Here is a 19,386-nt window from a genome sequence, read left to right on the forward strand (position 1 = left end):
ATGTTTTATGTCTCATAACTTCTCTATCACATTTTAGGTTTCTTTGTTTATGTTATAATCTGGACAGTTTATTCTGAATCTGTTTTACAATTTACCAATTATTTTTTAACTGTCTCTAATCTGTAGTTAAAACTGATCATTGAATTTTTAATTTTAATCATAGTCTCTTCATTTGAAAAATTTCTAATATTTGTCAAATCTGCCGTGATTTTTTGTGGATTTCCATTCCACAGATTTTTAAAGCTTTCCTTTTAATGTATTTAAACACAATATAGTTAATTATTTATTAAACTGTGTCTGGCAATTCTAGTATCTTAGGTTTATGCAAGACTTTACCTATAGACTTTGTTCGCTTGCTGCTTCTTACTTATGGTTTATTGTCTCCTTGTTCTTTTTGGACTGTGAGCTGTTGTGTTAATTTGGAAAATTATTTCTGGGCCTTCTTCAAGGATAGAATGATAGTGTATTTCTCCATAGAGTACTGATATTTGCCTCTGCAATTTTAATCTATGCAGTTTGAAGATTTTTTTTTTTTTCCCCAAGACAGAGTCTTGTTCTATTGCCCATGCTGGAGTGCAGTGGCATGATCTCAGCTCACTGCAACCTCTGCCTGCCAAGTTCAAGCAATTCTGCCTCAGCCTCCTGAGTAGCTGGGATTACAAGCGCCTACCACCACGCCTGCCTATTTTTTTGTATTTTCAGTAGAGACAGGGTTTCACCATGTTGGCCAGGCTGGTCTTGAACTCCTGACCTCCTATCCGCCCACCTCGGCCTCCCAAAGTGCTGGGATTACAGGCATGAGCCACTGTGCCCAGCCTGAAGATTATTTTTAACAGTTATTGTGAATTTGGACTCTCAGTATGTGCTAGGGATAATTTGTGGTGACAACTTCTCAGAGACTTTATTTTCTCAGTACCAAGGCAGATTTCTATGCGGCTCCCTTCAGGAAAGGAAAGACACAGGTTTTTTGTGGTGGATTAGGCAAAGCAGATTTATTTTTGGTTGGATCCCAGCTTTACAGGCATGTGTTGTTTAGTGGATTCTCCTCCAGGGAAAGTGTGGCCTTTGGTGTGTGGCTTCCACACTCCATATTTTAATCCAATTTGCCCAGTACTCTCAGGAAAATGCAGCCATGAGTGTCCTCTTACATCTCTGGTTTCCTGCCTTTACATAGATTTTTGACCAGACAATTTCTTACTATATTATAAGCTCTTCTGTGTTTATTCTATAAAAATATATTTTGGATAGCATTTCAGATATTTTCAGGAGGAGAATTTACTCAAATAACCTAACCAGCCACACTACTTAAGCTGAAATTGTCTTCTTTCCTGACATCTTAGATATGTTAGAGTAAGCTCAATATTGTGGCTCCAGTGACACATGGGGTCTTGGAGGAAAGGATGGCTGTTTTACATAGATTTCAGGATTTCTAACAATCAGTATCAGAAAGAAGCCTATGTCATTCATTCGTAAGATAAGTTTTATTTATTATTATTATTATTATTATTTTTAGACAGAGCCTCACTCTGTTGCCAGGCTGGAGTGCAGTGGAGTGATCTCAGCTCACTACAACCTCTGCCTCCTGGGTTCAAGCGATTCTCCTCCTCAGCCTCTTGAGCAGCTGGTACTACAGGCGCATGCCACCACACCCAGCTAATTTTTGTATTTTTAGCAGAGACGGGGTTTCACCATGTTGGCCAAGATGGTCTCCATCTCTTGACCTCGTGGTTGGCCCGCCTTGGACTCTCAAAGTGATGGGATTACATGCTTTATAAGTTTTTATGGTAATAAAAACTATAAATTTATTTGTGAATTTATAAAATTAAATAAATGAGAAGATTATTAAACATCCAATCATTGTTTTATTGGTGGTGTTTTGGTATTTTATAGATACATGTGTGAATATGTATGTGGGTTATATACATATACACACATATGTATACATATATACATATATATACACAAATGTGTTTATGATATTAGATTGTATTAACTATGTGCCCTGGATCTATTTTCCTCCTGATATATACATATTATGCACCATTAATGGACCATGACCATCAGTTGACCAATAATGCATTTTATTAACTATAGTCACCATGCTGTAAAATAGATCTGTAAAACTTATTCTTCCTGTCTAACTGAAACTTGTACCCTTTGACCAATATCTCTGTTTTCCCAACTCACCCCTCACCAGATTCTGCTAGCCACCTTTCTAGTCTCTACATCTGTGAATTTGATTTTTTTTTAGACTTCACATATAAGTGAGGTCATGTGGTATTTGTCTTGCTGTGTCTGATTGTTGTTATATTTTAGATATTCAGAGGGCTCTTGATACATTCTGGCCTATTAAAATGGATTCCACAACTAATGGCAATTATTTGTTATATGGGAATAAAAATAAATACCTCCCTCACACACAGATGTGAGGCTATAAAAATTAAATGCAACGACCTAGATCAAATCCCAGGATCTGGTTCTTGCTAGGTACCAAAAACTGTGTCCCCATAGTATTGCTATTACTCCAATTTGTGTGAACGTGGCTATGCAATTGCAATCCAAAAAGTTCAAAGTGATGAGATTCCAGTGTCAAAATCACCTGCTTTTCCAGCCCCACCTTTTCCTACTCCACTACCACCACCACTAGTCATTCTCATCCTCTCTAATCATTTACACTATTACTACAATTTTCAAAATAATTAATTTGGAAATGTCTCCTTCCTTAGCCTTTGCTTCAAATTAAATAGCGTTACTTGATTTATTTGGGATTCTTAATATGTCAAATATTGTATTGCAGAAGGCAAAGAATAATGGAGGAAACCAGACAAAAGGATTCTTCATCCCAGCCCCACCGCTAACCTGAGGGATGATTCTAAACAAGTCATCCCATCTTGTTCTGTGAACTGTGGGAAACTCATCACACTTGTCCTTGTGGTTACTTGGGGTTGTTGTGAGAATCAGACTTGATCTTGAGAACGGGTTCTGAATGCACACAGACAAACAGGGTGTGCATGTGTGAGGTGCAATCTACGGGAGCCAGAGTCTCAACTCCTGGGAACACATCTCCGGGATGCATGTCCAGCTGCTTTTTCCTTCGTTTGGTGATTGTGAGCAGAGCCCTTGGGGTTTGAGAAGCTCTTAGCCCGTGAGTGCAAAAAGATGAGAGAGAAATAATAATATTTTTTTTCTCCATAGGGAACTTCCAGCATCTATGAGGAAACAGAATTTCTTTTGATCACAGAAGAAAAGAAAAGAATATTAACCATGGACTGTCCACCAGTGAGAGGGTTTCTATGCATTAGCTCTCGGAGGGGACAGGGAACCAGGGGACAGGGAACCTTGGTCAGAGAGAACAGACTGGAAGTAACTGGGTGTGGTTTCCCTGCTGCCCCAGCCTTGGGCTTAGCACCAGATCTCCTATCTGGTGGCTGCCCCATGAGTCCCAGTCTTCTCAGAGGTAAAGAAAGAACAGACAGTTCTAGACCCTATAAAACAAAGCAGATATCAGGGTGCTTACAAAGTCCTGTGCCCACAGGGCCAGGCAGGTCAATGTGTGTGAGTATGGCACACTGAAAGCATATGTTGTAGCAAAGGAGCGTGCTCACACTCAGCTGCAACTCCTTGTTGCCATATCGAATAGTGAGAAAGTGTGTGTATGCGGGTGTGGTGTGTGCATGTGTGTGATACATGTTGGGAGTTGCTGGCAATGGGGCAATCAGGGCGTGTGTGGAGGCAGGAGCAGAGGGAGCAGTGATAAATAACCCCCTGCCCTCAATTAAAGGTGACTGTCTGCACTGGATCTTTCCCAGGCCTGCTTCTGTCTAGACAGTGCCACCACAGTGCCACCAAGAGTTAACATCCTTCCCAGGCTTCAGTGTGTCTCCCTCTGGGTGTTAGAGGGCAAATTTGTAGAAATAATAAGTTTCTCAGAGCCAAATGCATGCCTCTGTTTCAAAGGGACTCCCCAGGCCAACCCTGATGGGGCCAAACAAAATACTTCCGAGCTGGATGTGCTCTGTAGCTGCCAGTTTGAGTCTTCGCCTCTTAAGGAAAGGAAATCTGTTCAAAATCAGTTTCTAAGGCAATGCTTTACCCTTATTTCAAACAGTTGTTCTTGCTTCCTTATTTTCTTTCTTCTTCTTCTGAGAAAATAGGTTTTCCTTTCTTCTAATGTCTCCTAATCTTGAATCAGTAACTGTAGTCCCACTGAACTGGGTAGAAGAAACAGAAGCCAACGTTGTTCTTACAGCAAGTGGGACAGGCTAATTTTTGGCATACGTAGGAAAAGATGAAGCTGGCAATTATTAGTTCTGAGTGACTCAAGCTGTCAGTCTCTCACATACTTTGATACTTTAGAAATGATCACTAAACTCTTTTCAAATTTGCTTTTGGATCCTACACCCTGAAGTGATGGCTGCTGACAGCAGAGTTTAGAATCCTGGGACTACAGAGGATGCCTTTGTCTCTGTACCCTTGTCATTTCCTGGAAGAAGGGGAGAGAGTCATCCCCATGAGTCTCCTGCAGAGGTGGCCAGAGATAAACACTAGCCAAACACAACTGCACTGTCCCTGGCATTTGGGGCCTCTCAGAATGAAGTTTGTTGGCAATTGGGAGAGCCCTGGGACTCCATTCCCAGGACCAGCCATCAGGGTGCAGACATTGCAGGTTAAAACGTCATCTTAGACTTTACCCTCCAACCATTGAGAAAACATCTCTGCTTAGTGCCAGAGATAGCCCCACCTAACTTGGTGGAAGTAGCAGTAATGAAGTATAAACACACCTCCTTCTCCCAGACGCTCGGGGCTCTGTTTACAGATTAAATCTCAGGATGTGTATATTCGACGTTCTTATTCCAGGATATTAATGGCAAAATGAACTTGTCTGGTGATGGCTCCGCCACATTAATGTCTGATGGACGGTTCGGATGTGAAAGGTGCATTAAGGCCTGCTGAGGGCCCTGCGTGTGCGAGTCAGGAATGTGACTGCAAGGCTGGAATGTGAGCTTGTTTAGAGTGAACCCAAATGGAGTCGATTTAACCCTGCAGGAGTCGAGTCATCTGAAATACCACAGCCCCAGAAGGCAGAGTCTTGATAAATAGAAGGAAATGTGCAAAATATTTATCTTGCGATTCTTAATCTGCCTAATGTAGTCTAGCGGCATTTCTAGGAAGCTTTGTGGGTTTTAACCATTATCTCAAAATTTATAGTTAGCTCAGAGGTCAACTAGAAACATGGTTCTGCAGGTTCCTAAAGTCTGTTTAAATCTCCCAGAGGTATCCGGGTTGTCTCCTGCCTGGAGAAATCTGGAGAGAATTCTTACAGAAGGTGATAGGTGTGGCTGGGCTATAGAGCCATCTCTTGGATTTAGTGAACATTTAGCAAGCATCCACACTGTGCCCATCACTAAGCTAGGCAGAGAATGGGAGAAACACATATTTTGGTTCTGGAGCTTGTGTGTAGTCTGATTGGGAGGTGAGATAGACCCCAGGAAACAAGTACAGAACGAAATAGAGCAATTAAACCTAAGGTCTTGGGGTATGGGACAAGACAGCCAGACATTGAAAGAACCACTAAGATTTACCAATATTCTTTCTCCCCCATCACAGGGTGTGTTGGTAGCTTCAAAATATGAGCCTTGAATGACTCCAGTTGAGAACATAGTGAAAGCCATTGTATAACATGCAAAAGCAAAAGTGTTTTGTGTCTCTTCACATGCCATGTTGAGCGTGTATGTGTTGGTACCCAGGGTGGCTGGGAAAAGAGAGTGAAATTGGGTGGATTCCCTTCTCTCTTCCACTCTGTCTCTTCTTTCACCTGTCAACCTTGCCTCACATCCTACCCATAGTCCTTTGTAGATGACAGAAGCCACAGAGCTGAGGTAGGAAGGACAGCTGGGGGTGCCACTATGATTTCTGCCACCTGATTCATCCTTAAATATCAGGAAGCTGACTTTCCTAGTGCCTTGGTGGAGGACATGGTAGCTCCTCCAGGTCCTACTGAGAATACTACAGAGTCCAAAAATCAACCAATCCTGATTCCTAAAACAGATAAAGAAGAACAGTTCTGATGAAAAGGGTTTGGGGTATTTTCTTTTTCTTTTTCTACTTTGATTTTAGAATCGGGGGTACATGTGCAGGTTTGTTACAAAGATCTGTTGTGTAATGCTGAGGTCTGGAGTATAATTAATCCTGTCACTTAGTACTGAGCACAGTACCCAACAGTTAGTTTTTCCACCCTTCCCCGCCGCTCCCCACTGTTGTATTCTCCAGTGTCTATTGTTCCTGTCTTTATGTCCATGTGTGCCCAATGTTCAGCTTCCATTTATAAGTGAGCATATGTGGTATTTGGTTTTCTGTTTCTGCGTTAGTTTGATTAGAATAATGGCTTCCAGCTGTGCCCATGTTGCTGCAAAGCAAATGATTTCATTCTTTTTTATGGCTGTGTAGTACTCCATGGTGTATATGGACCACATTGACTTAACTGAATCTACCATTGATGGGCACCTGGGTTGATTCCATGTCTGAAAAAATTTAAGTTTTAAAAAATTGTTATAAAAAGCAACCTTCTTTTTTTGAATCTTGCTTTATAACTAGTACAAAGCAAACATCAGATACCTGTGTATATTTATACAATTTTAGTCATTTTCAGAATATTTAACTGAATATAGAACTGTTTTTAAAAGAACATTTTATTTTTTGAAAGTTAGCTTTTTTGCATCATGGACATATAAAAATTAACAAAACTATTTCAGCTCCTTAAGAGCTCATTTCAATAAAAACAAAAAAGGAGGCGCCAGCTTCATATTCATTTCAGTGGCCACTAATCTAGCCAACACGTACTGAATACCCCTGAGTGCCTAACACAGTGTTCGATACTAATGACAGGGGGCTGAATCAGATGTGATCCCTGCCCTTTGAAACTAACTTGTTTTTCAAGAGGCTGTAACTGAGGGACACTCTCTGTGGGCAGTTCTCTGGTACCACAGAGTTCCCCAGGAAACACTATATAACATCTCCCATCCCTGCTCCTTCATGACTCATACTAAAAACTTCTAGGCTGAATTCTGTCAGGAAAAAAAAAAAAGAAAATAAAAATGAGAAGTAAATACATTTGACAATAAATTTGAGATCATAAACCTTGGGATTCTTTTTATAATACCACGCACTTCAAAATCAGGCAGTATTTTTCATTTGACATGGATTTAAAGGTAGCTCAAAGAAAACACAGGATTAACTGTAAGTAGTGGGATAGTAAGCGTGAGCCAAGCTTCCAAATAAACACATCAGAGACTTGGGCTAAAAAAAGACAGAACACAAATAACCTCCTCTTCATGTGCCTACAGTTTCATTTAACTGTTCCCAGGTCATGAACTAATTTGCCAAAAAGAGGTTAACTCCAGTGCAACCAAACGGCATTTCAAGAAGTAGGTTTTGTGCGTATCGCCCGTGGAAGCGGGGCCACTTGAACTCTGCCTGTGAAATGGCTCTCGGATGAGCACTTTTAAAAACTCTTTAGTGTATTCTTTTTCAGTGAATGGACAGTGCTTTAGGACATTGGAGAATACATGCCTTAAGAAACGTGAGCTTGGCTTCTTTCCAAGTACTGATGTCTCCAAACCAAAGAATTAGCCTAAATAAATTTGTTTTGAGTGACTGTGTGACCTCAAACAGCCTCCTTCCCCTTGGTCAGCTAGATGTATTTCCTATACAACGAAGAGCTTAGATGAGCTGCTCTTTCAAATCGCTTCCAGGACACAGAGGCCATTCCCAAGAACTCAACACAGGAAAGCTGGCCTCTGCCCCCAGAAGCTTCCAGGCGAAGGAGAACAGTCAAGGAGCCAAAGTCCTAGGTACTCAGCTGGAGGGTGATTTCCACTCACACCAATCTTCCAAAACCCTGGGACTTGGGACCGAGCAGCAGCATTATGTCATTTCCAGGCAAAGCCCTAAGTTCTGTCTTTGCTTCATGTGGTCTCTTTTCGCATTTTGTACTTCATCATTTGCTGCTTCATCTGACCTAACTCAATGAGTTTCTTGATTTTAATGTGTGTAGAAGTTACTTATTGGAGAATTTTATTAAACATGCACATTCTTAAGCCTGGCTTCCAGTGATTCTCTTTTGGGAGGCCTGGGCAGGGGCCAGGACATAGGCACACTTCACAGGCACCCAAAAGATTCCCATGCAGCAATGACCCATGAACCATGCTTTAAGGAACACTCATCTAATGGTTCTGGAGTGGGGTTAGTCTCCCTCAGAGACCCAGGCTCCTGGGAGCCAGGGACCCATTTGACATTGCAATGAAACAGAGAACATGGAAAGGGACATGCCGTGTAGTCAATCCAAACTGGATGAGTAAGTGAATCAATTAGTGACTAAGGCACATGCAATAGGGAAGGTCATTGTCACCAGGAACTGAAACTTTTCTGGCAATGTTGGAGAAGGTAAGGTGAGTGGGAGAGGTGGTACAAGACAGGCTTCAAAGCTGGGTCTCTGATGGGTCACCAGAAACAGTCGGGTCCTTGTAAGGCAATGCTTCTTCTCTAGCAGAGACGTTTGTCCAGAGGGAGTCTGTCAGCCTCCAAGATATTTTAAGCTTCATCCCTCAAAATGTCATAAAGGAGGATTAAAGTATAAATGATTGTCAGTTCACTCCTGTCCTCCTGGTACTGCGCTGAGCATCTCAGGCTGTTTGGAAGGCAGGGGCAGCAAGGGACGGGAGGAGCAGGGGAGGGTCTTAAAATGTAACTGAAGAGAGTCTGCAGAGAATGAGGAGCTCCGGTGTGTCTTGGGGGCTAAAGCAGTTCACAGGCTGCTACTTTTTTGTGACATAGCTTTTATGGGGGGAGAGCCAGAATATTAAGCTCATTGCTTCCAGATGGGAAGGTTGGACAAGACAGAGAGGCTTTGGCTCTGAAAGCTTGGACGCTATGGTGCGATATGGATGTGACATATTGAAGTAATCGAGATAGAAGATCTGGTTTTAGCCAAGGCTGTCAGATAGATACTTTTAAAAACATTACATGGTTTGTAACAAGGTATTGTGTATCCTCCCAGAAACCCTGCCGCCTAGGTCTCTAGGAAGGCAGTGGGGGGAAAAGTGTGCTTATTTTGCTTGAATTACTAAAGCTCCTTTTATATATGAGGAATTTGGCATCTCCTGGCTGGGAACGGCTGAGCCAACAGTGTCCGATGCACTTGTAATGTAGATCATGCTAGTGACTTGCTAAGTGAGTCCAGGTGTTTGCATAAGAGGCAGGGTCCTAAGCACCTCCTTATTTGAGCCCCGAAGCAATCATGGCCCAGTGCCTCAAATGAGCCTCAAATCTGTTTAATAAATCATCCTTCTATTTATAGAGTTAATCCAGGGAGAAAGCCTCCGTTTTGTCTGGTGGGGCATGTGCCACCAGAGGGCGCCCAATGCCTGCCTCATTCCATCCGAGTGGTTCTTGCTGTATCAGGGGTTTTGCCTCCCCTGCAGGCTCCTTTATTCAGTCCTTTCCTTCCTAAGCTTTCAGGCCCCAGATGGCATACCTATGGATCAAAGCCAGGTGGGACAGGGGAGAACCACCAGACCCTTTCAGGAGGGACCCTTTCTCCTACAGTGTCCTCAGTGAGAACTTCCCTCTGGGCCAGCCTGCCCATGCACACAATGGAAAGGGAGAGAAGGCCCTGCCTCATTTGGAAATCCTGAGTTTCAATGTGCTGGTTTACTTGTAATTCTCATGTTCAGAGAGTGGGCCCCTTCCTTGGCTAACTTCACACCTGAGAACATGTCGGGGCATCCCTGCGGACCCAGTGTCTGCTTCGCATTTCAAAGGCTGGGAACTGTTAAGCTTGTATTTTGATTAAAATTTTGTATTAGCCCCCCCCCCTTCAATGTAATTTCAGGATATTTAATTTCAACCAATCATCTGAAGGAAAGTAGGGGGAGGAGGTATTTGATGTGAAACAGCACACGGAAAAGCCAGCCAAGTTAGAAAACAGAGCAGCTCGGCGCTGTGTCGATGTGACAACTGAAGTCTCTTTTGTTCTCCCAGGCAGGGTCTGAAACCAAAGCCCCTCAAGGACAAGAGATCTACCTCTGGGCTTGGAATCAAGAGGACCAGTCCTTTTGGGAGGCCTCCATGCTACCTTTGGGGCCTTGGGCAAGTCCCTGAAAGTTTCCGGGTGTCAGCCACCTAGTTGGGCTCTGGGGAGAGGAATGCCTACCATTTGCTTCTGGCTCTGGGATTTTAAAAGGAAAAGCAGCAGAGTCTTTGGAAAAACCAATCTCTGAAGACCCAGGGTAAACATTAGTTACAACACCTTAGCTTCAAGGTGATGTAAACTTCACGTACGGAGGTTACACTCAGAGGAATAAAGGAGCATTCGTCAAACATGAGCCCCCCTCGATTGTGGTCTAGGGTGGAGACGGGTTATTCAAATGTCTGTGGGCCCAGGCAGGTAACGAAAATGTAATTATGGGGGCACACCCGGCTCAGAACAGGCATAGAGTAAATAGTTGTTGTTGACTGACTGAATGAATAAAAGTGGATCTAAGATAATAGGGAATGGTGCGAACCTTGTCGAACTGGAAGGTGCCTGCCCTGAATTTGGTGTTCAAACTATTGCTTTTTAAAACACTAGTTTAAACATCTTCTGGCCCTAGAGCTACCAATTTGTATCTCTGTATCCACTTATATATATTTTAGGCCCATTTAAAAGATCAGGAAAGCAGGAAAATAAATCTAGCAGTATAGGAAGTTCTTAATCTTGTCAGTTAACCCTAATTTTAACACCCCATCTCTGTTTGTCATTCTACTTAACCACTTTGGATTAAGCAAATCCAGTCACTTTGGAAACAGTACATGTGGATGGTACCTTATAGGATGAAGAACCCTAACAATATTCTCTAGCGCAGGCCTCTACCTCTACAGGGGAGGCAGACTGATGAGTCAGATCAACTCCAGCATCCTCTTCCTCAAGCAAAAACCCCATCAATAAAACCACAAGGTTACAATGGAGCCAGAGGGAGAGCTGGCCTGAGTTGAGACCTCCTCATGGAACTCATAGCTTCAGTTTCCTAAAATGGGGATTGTGCTCCCCTAGCTCTCCGTGCTTCACAGAGCTGTTTGTGACAACTCATGAGTAATGTCATGTGAAAGGGCTTTGCACATTGCAGTGTGCTGAATAAATATAAAGAGTCCATGATTTGGAGACAGAAATTAGAGGGCTCATCCTCATACTAGTTAATTGCATCTCTTAAATTGCTTGGACTGTTGGTGTGGTTCTCACCAGAGTTGAATATAATTCCTCTGTTGATGGGTCAGCCTTTATTTCCCCAGTGCTGTGTCTTACTTGAGTTAATGAGTCCAAAGCTCATGTTTGCATACTACCTCTGACCCTCACTAAGTACTCACCTGCAGCTCTGCTCTGTCCTCAGAATGATGTGACCCTCGGGGCCAAACACTCCACAGGCTGCACTCTGCCACCTCCAAATCCCCACCAATGAGTCCAGTTCTCAGTCATCTGCTTGTTGTATTTCTGTTGTTTCTGTATTCATGTCAAGGATATTTGGCTGCAGAATTCCTACAATATATTTTAGGTGAATGTGCAGCATGATCTTATTCTGGAGTCCAGGGACTCTACCTAGGATTGCTCACAAATAGGTCAAGTGGAGGGGGTGGCTAAGGCCAGTTTTTCTGCCATGACAAGAACTGCTTGCTATGCCGGTGCAGGCAGATGCTTTAGAGTTATGTTTCCAATAAGAGGCGTAGATTTTCACTGCCTGATGATCAAAGTCAAACTCCTAAGCCTGGAATCTGAGGCTCTCCAAATCTGGCAATGCCATTTTTTCCTTCTTCTCCTCTAGTTTCTTCTGTGCACCACAGGCTTCATGCACAAGGGTGCACCCCCTTCCGTGTACATGTTCCACATTTTCACACATCAAGCACGCATATGTACAATTTATATATACTGTTTCCTCTGATTCTTTTTTGTCCTTAAATGTCTGCCTGCTATCATCATGAGCGTTTTTAGGTAGAAATACTCATCCATACCTCTTTTTCCACAGAGAGGAGAGGCAAAGTGGAGTATTTCACCACTCTCTTTAGGAGGAGAAAAGATGGAGGAACATTCCCAGCCCTGGCTCCATCTTTGACTCACTCTTCCTAGGGGATCAGGACCTGAGCATACCCGGCTCAGCTCCACCATCCCTCCGTCTGCAGGGTTCCTCCTGCCTGCCAATCAAGGGCTTTTTGCCTGGCTTCCACTTACTTTCTCCCTGTGGTTGCCTTCTAGAGACAGTCCTGAAGCCCCATGCTCAGGGCAAGTCCCTCCATGGGGACAGGACTGGCATGAAGGAGTAATGCCCTCTGCAGTGGGCAGGGTGAAAATGTCTGCCTGGGACTGGCCCTGCCCTCATAAGCGTTTATACTGCAAAGGCAGGTGAAAGAGGCCTGTTCTCCAGTCCAGACTTACCAACTGATAGTTTGAGCTTCTTCCTTCTGACCCTAGTGCCCATACTGAATTGACTCTGAATACTCAGAGGAAGAGCAAAATTATGTCCTAAAACCTCAACAGCTACATATCACATCTTCAAAGAAGTTTCAGACTCCCCTTGTCAGATGTGATCATTCCTTCTCTTTTTCCTCTTTGCATGTTTCCTGTAGAATTTCAGTTGTGCTTCATTTGCTCATTCTTTAGTTCAACACATATTTACAGGTGAAGACCTGGGATTTCCTTGCATTTAGGATGTGATGAAAAAATGCATTTTTTTAGTTGTGATTTTTTTCAGAAAATCCAAGTCTTCACATTCGTATGGTGTAGTTAGAACAAAATTGGACAGAAGGCTTGGATTTAGGTCTCAGATTGAGACCTGCAAGATATTGAGAGCTTCTGAGATTACAGTAATGCTGCTAGGTGCTTTTTGATACAGAATCTTGAAATCGTTGGTTTCCTACATTGTTTTCTTTTTGGAATGAAGACCACTGAAGCTCTAAGACAAAATGAACAAGCAATAGTGAAAATAACGTAAGGAAACCATGATCAGCTCAGGGTCAGGTCACCAATAGTTGTTTGGGTCAGGGGTCAGACCCAGGACTCTTGACTTTGAATCCTCTATTCATTCTTTCTGCCTTCTCTCACACTCTCTGTGACTTTTGCAGTCCCTCCGCAGAGTTAAGAGTAACCCATGAAACAGATCTGTAGCAACATAAGGCAATAAATGATAAATGCCAAAATAATTCCTCCTGGCTGTGAGTAAACTAAGGATTCCATGAAAGGCGAATCCCCATGGCCTTGGAGATTCATGGCAGCCTTCCTGGAAAAGGCAGGATTGAATTGAACCCTGGCAGAAGAATTCTTGGGTATGGATAGAGGACTGGGAAGAACATTCTAGGCAGAGGATCTCATAGAAACAAAGGAGCAGAGGCCAGATAGAGCAAGAGAAATCCAGGACATAATGAATTTACCAGCCTGGCCTGACCCAAGGTTGTTATCTGGAGAACATGGGAGGTAAGGCTAGAAAAGATGATTAGGTCTTTACTTGAGAGGATAGTGGTTTTCAATTCAGGAAGAACCAGTCTCACCATTTTGAAAATGCCTATACCGGTCCCCAGACCTGCTGAATCAGACAGGATTTGGGGGAATGAGTTGGAACAATTATTATTTTTCAATCCTCTATATGTGATTCTAATGCTCAGTGAAGGCCAAAAATCACTGAGAAAGGCAGAAAGCCCATCAAGCATACACAGAGCCCTATATTTCGATCCAGTTGTCCTGGGGTTCCTCTCTGGCTTTCCATCTCTAATACTGAGTTGGGGCACACTACTCTCTATACCCTACTTTTCTAATTTTTAAGATTGAAACAAAGATAAGACTGCCTACTGCCCTCAAAAGCTCATCATGATGAAAAAGCAAAGTGTTGTATTTGAAAATCCCAGACAGATGTGGCATAGGTAGCTGTGAGTTGATTCTTTGAGTGGGGAGGTGCTGAAGCCTGCTGATAAAAGTATTGGGGCCGGAAGGCCACCCCAGAGGGATGGATGAAGCACCGAGAGATTGGTGGGTACTGGGTAGCAGCTAAGGCAATGATTCAGGTGTGAGCTGACGCAGCCCAGCCATGGTGAGGCCTTGAGGACAAGTGTGTGGCCACAGGCCAAAAAGATTCAGATTTTCTGTGGGGAACAGCAAGGCACTATCCACGCCTAAAAATAAAACTGGCCTGTCTCAACCCTGGATTGGGTACCTCAAATTGCTGAAGGGCAGCAGGACCAAATTCTAATTTTAAGAAAGTCTGCTCTTTGAATGCAGACTCAGAAACAGCTTTGCTGGGGAAAAATGTCAAGTGGTTTGCCAGGATATTGACAGTGTTCCCAAAGACATGTCAGGAATAGAAGTACTGAAAAAGGCAATGTCAAGGCAGGAATTCCTGGGGTCTCTGACGCCGGAATCTTCCAGCAGGAGGAGGAAAGGCAATGAACCAAAACCCAGGAAGTTAAAAAATAATAATAATAACAATAATAATAATAAGACCAAGCTGCAAACCCACACTCCTGACGCTCCCATCTTGCTCCCACCTGGACCCCTGGAGCGATTCCCTATAACCCCTTAAGAGCTACCACCCCTTGGGGCGGGTGTCAGGGGCTCCTGCCTGCCTTCCTCCTCTTCTGGCAGCTACAAGCGCTATTATCTCATGAACTTTCCCCATATCCCTTGGAGATAAGTATTTCCTTATGGTAATGATTGTTATTCTCATTTCACAGCTGGAGAGGTGGAAACAGAAGGATAGTCCCGAGAAGAGGGAGACATTTTCTTCTTTTTCTCTGGACTCTGTCATATTCAAATCATAAAACAGAAAGCACAGGAAAGGTCTCTGAGCATTGTTAAACTCAAGGTAGCAGGGATCAGCACTGAGGGAAGGAAACGTTATTGTGGGGTTGGTGTGTTGTAAAATGTATGTTCAAATTTTTGGGGGGAAGATGGTGGCTAGGCAATTTCTTTTTTATTTTCATACCCCCTTAAAAAAAAGATGGAATTTCAGAAATAATCTAATGCAAGGTTCATTTGGCATGTAAGGAAATTGAGGCCTAAAGTGAGAACTTGTTAAACAGGCTGTAACGGGGATGCTGAAGCCCCTGCTTCTAGTTGCTTTTAGGCCATGCTGCCTGCCACCCCTCAGCCTGCTGCACATGTTCTGGGGACTGAGACTCCAGGCAAAGGCACAACCAAGGGTAAGGCTGCCTTGGTTTATCGTGAGAGTTTGGCCAGAGGCCGGACTTCTCTGCCAAGTTTGAGAAACATATTGAAATTATCAAGACTTGGAAGGCGGCCGTCATTTGCACTGAGCTTTCACTGCCTTATCGAGTTCCTAGACTTTAACTATTCAGGGTTTAGCCAGCCCATTGTATTAGCCTCATCAGAAGCCCTGCAATCTTAGGCCGGTCCCCTAGGCCCAGGGTGAGGTTTCTGGGAGGTATGGGAGCAATCCCAGCTCCACAGACCCCCAACAACTGCCTTAGGGGAGAGAGGGTTGTGGGAAACTTCCCTGGCCCCTGCGCTGGGAGGGCACAGACGGACGGGGTTGGATGCTGCTCTCAGGACGTCTTTAGGTAGGAAGACAGGCTATCCACAGATAACTATGGCCTACGACAGCCTCCGTGGAGGTCAGTGCAAGGCAGTCCCTTTCTACACGAATAATTCATTGCTGGAAACTTCACATAATTACACATTTGAATAATTCAAAGCTAATTTTCTTCCAGGCACAAATATAAAGAAGCATAGATTTCACTTTTGAGACTTGTAAATCTGTAAGTACCATTGGAAAGTGTAACTTTTTTGTTTTTGCTTTTGAACTTAATTTTATAACAATAAATAGAGGATATGTCACTAAGGATTTTTTGAAAATTTAGATATGTCTGTTTAATAGTGCTTTTCATTTTCAATGAGGTTATCTGTAGTGTCTTCCTAAATCAACTGCTTGAGTTATCCTGGCAGATATTTGGTCCTCATCATAGTATTTTATCACATCTAATCCTGTTTCCTAATGTTTTTATTCTCAGAAATGTTTTTCAGCAAAAGCACTATTTCCACTACTTAATGTACCCTTGGGTGACATTGATATAAGATACAGAAAAAAATTTAATTATAAGAACACTGAGTAGTGACAAAAATGACCCCCTGCCAACTCCTTTTGGTAAACAATAGAATGGGCTGGTGACAGATTTGTGCGTGCTAACAAAGAGACCGTTGCCATGGGGCAGTAATGAAAACAAAGCTTAACATGAATTCAGCACTATTGATTATTATGCAATTCTCATTAATTTTATGCATTTTGAAAACTTAAGTAATTTCCAATTTTGAGCACTTTGCAGACTCTTTTTAAATTCCTCTAACTTTCTACCATACGGTACAATATACAAAGTCACATAGAAGTTGTGAGGAGGAAATGGAACAAAAAAAGAAAGATTAGAATTGGGATTTAAACTCACAACTTTTACTTCTAGACAATTTCACATAGGATTTACCCAGCAATGCATCTCTTAAAGAGGCACCATCCTGACATCCTTGGCTCGTTTGTCATGCCACCTTGCCTCCTGCAGGGAAAGTCACTGCCAAGAAGACATCACATTGGCACATTCATTTTATTTGGTTCTCCCAATAATGCCATGCCGCAGATATCTCTATAATTAAGTGCCCGTCAACTATTGCATCATTTCCCTGAGTCTACAGTCACCCTGACACTGTGGCCCCTGGAGTCCTAGCTGCCTTGGCAGTTGCAGACTCCATTGTTTCTCTGCTCAGTGCCTTCAGATTTCTCAGCAACTGTCCTCTGCCAGGCTTCCCAGGCCCCTGCACAGAGAATTAGCCAATGCAGATGTCAAAGTGGAGTTCAGACGTCTTAACCTCCTGGCTGCTTCAGCAGCTCTCTGCTGCCTTCAAGACAATTAATTTTCTAAAATGTTTTTCTTACTGTTCTCAGCTAGAACAGTGATTTGCTACAGCTACTGCATCAGAACCAGAAGTGGACGTCAACATGTTTTTGAGATTTGTATATAGATATGGGTCATTATTTTTAACAGCTGAATGTAATTTTTATATATATATACACACACACACACACACACACACACACACATAGAGTATATTGTATTTATTTATAGGTAGACATTTGAATGTTTTCCAACTTTTCACTGTTAAAAATAATGCTGTAATGAATATTCTTGTACATGTCTTCTTGTACATATCTTTGAGAATTCCTCTAAAATATACATCTGGAAGTGGAATTGCAGACCATAGAGGCTGCTAATTTTTAATGTAACTACATATTGCCGAATTGCTTTCTCAAGTAGATGAACCACTTTACGTTGTCACCAGTAGTATGTGAGTGTTTGTGTTTATCACTAGCTTTGATCATGTTTGATTGTGAAACCATTTAATATTTGCTAGTCAGTTGGAAATAAATTTATATTTTCTTTTTCTGATTACTAATGGGGCACTCCAGCTCATTGCATTTCAGGATTCCTTTTCTGGAAATGCCTGTTCACATCTCTGGTTGATTTTCCATTGGATATTTGTCTCTTCCTTATGAATGTATTCTTTATACAACCTAAATACCAATTAACCCTTAGTCTGCTATATATGTGGCAAATCAATCCACAAGTATCCATTGAGAGCCTTCTGCATGTAGTTCCAGGGGTATAAGCGTAAATAAGACAGACTAGGTCTGATTTCCATGAGGCTTATGTTCCAGTGCAAGAAGACAGATCATCATCAATTTCACACAAAATTAGTAAAATAATATCAAACCAGAAGAAATCCTATAAAAACAAAACAAAAAAATAGAATAGAGAGGGATGGGTATGTCAGATGTTTTAGGTTGGAGAGGTTACAGAAAACCTCAAAAAGAAGCTTGGATGAGAAAAGAGAGCCCCACGAAAATGAGGGGACAACGCTTCCCCACGTGGATGAAAGTCCAAGGCCCTGAGGTGGTGCCAGCTAGGCACTCAGTGTTTTTATCTATGTCTCTATCCTCCAAAGGCCAAGACTTTCTCTAATGAGTGCTTTACTCTGTGCTCCAGCAGGACCACAATTATTGCTATCTGAATCTGAGTTGTGGCAGGCAAGATGTACAGATTATTCTCTGGCACAGTAAGTTGGGTTTAACTCCAGCCCCCCAGCAGCGCTAATAGCTGAAGAAGAAAGCCTGTCTTCTGCACAGCATGGTTCGTGCTATTTGGAGGGCATCCTGGTGAAAGGCATTGGCACTCTGGATTCAGATTACCCACATTCATAACCTCCTTCCAATTTATTAGCTATGAGGCCCTAAAGCAAGTTCTCCAAACTCTCTGAGCTTCCATTTCTTCTTGTATAAAATGGAGATCATATTTATAGTAGAAAGGCCTCTAAGAGGTCCCCCAAAGATCCCAGCCTCTTGGTATTCATACCCTTGTGCAATTCCCTTCATGGAGTGGACCTAGTAACTTCCTTGTAATTAATGAAAATATCACATAAGTGACATGATGTCGTTTCTGAGATAAAGTTTTAAAAGGCCTCTAAGATGTGCCCCCCAAAGAGCCCAGCCTCTTGGTATTCCTACTCTTGTGCAATTCCCTTCATGGAGTGGATCCAGTAACTTCCTTGTAATTAATGAGACTATCACATAAGTGACAGGTTGTCACTTGTGAGATAAGGTTTTAAAAGACTCTTAAATCAATTTAAATCCATCTTGCTGTCTCCCTCACTCTGCCTTCCTTGCTCTTTATGAGGAAGCAAGCTGCCATATTGAGAGGTCTAGATGTCAAGAAACAAGGACACCCTCTGCCCAACAGCCAGCAAAGAACTAAGACCAACCAAAGGCCACTGAGTGTGCTTGGAAATGAACCCTGCCCTAGTTGAATTAAGATGACTGTGAGCTGGCTGATATCTTGATTACAGCCGTGTGAGAGACCTGGAGCTGAAGGAACCAGGCAAGACATACCTGGATTCCTGACTCACAGAAACTGTGAGATAATAGACGTGTGTTATTTTAAATCACTAAAATTTGTGGCAATTCACTATGTAGCAGTACATAATTAATCCAATAATAGGACCTTATCATGTCATTCCTGTAAAGTTGAAATTACAGATGATTCCCGACTTAGCAGTAATTCTACTTACTGGTTTTTGTTTGTTTGTTTGTTTGTTTGTTTTAGTTTTACTGTGGTGCGAAAGTGATACACATGATGAATTTATGTCCTGACAAAACCATTGTACAGTGAAAATATTTGGTGGAAAATAAGCATTTTTGACTTGGGATGTTTTCAATTTATGATGTTTTTTTCCGAGCATAGCCCCATTGTAAATGAAGGAGCACCTGTATCTAACACAGTGTTAAGGGCACATGGTAAGGGCTCATAAATGTTAGG

At 42.5% G+C, this 19,386-nt stretch overlaps 1 protein-coding gene across 28 annotated transcripts in view; it reads left to right on the forward strand.

Annotated features, from left to right (window-relative positions):
• The window catches only part of LOC105479897 (uncharacterized), a 226,813-nt gene that overhangs the window by 186,592 nt on the left and 20,835 nt on the right, over window positions 1-19,386 (forward strand). For 3 of the 28 annotated variants that reach the window (XR_011611504.1, XR_011611516.1, XR_011611524.1), the window contains 2 exons: window positions 3,196-3,279; window positions 7,752-8,101. The exons of 20 other annotated variants lie outside the window; for them this stretch is intronic. Coding sequence is in view for 1 of the 8 variants with exons in the window: in XM_071076269.1 (XP_070932370.1) it covers window positions 10,039-10,183 (145 nt within the window). In the remaining 7 variants the exon portion in view is untranslated. Of the gene's footprint in view, window positions 1-3,195; window positions 3,280-7,751; window positions 8,129-10,038; window positions 10,982-19,386 lie in introns of those variants that run through there. 5 more of the 28 variants (XR_011611515.1, XR_011611517.1, XR_011611514.1 and 2 more) reach the window with 4 other exon arrangements.

The sequence above is a fragment of the Macaca nemestrina genome, chromosome 13 (assembly GCF_043159975.1).
Source record: "Macaca nemestrina isolate mMacNem1 chromosome 13, mMacNem.hap1, whole genome shotgun sequence".
NCBI classification, from domain to species: domain Eukaryota; kingdom Metazoa; phylum Chordata; class Mammalia; order Primates; family Cercopithecidae; genus Macaca; species Macaca nemestrina.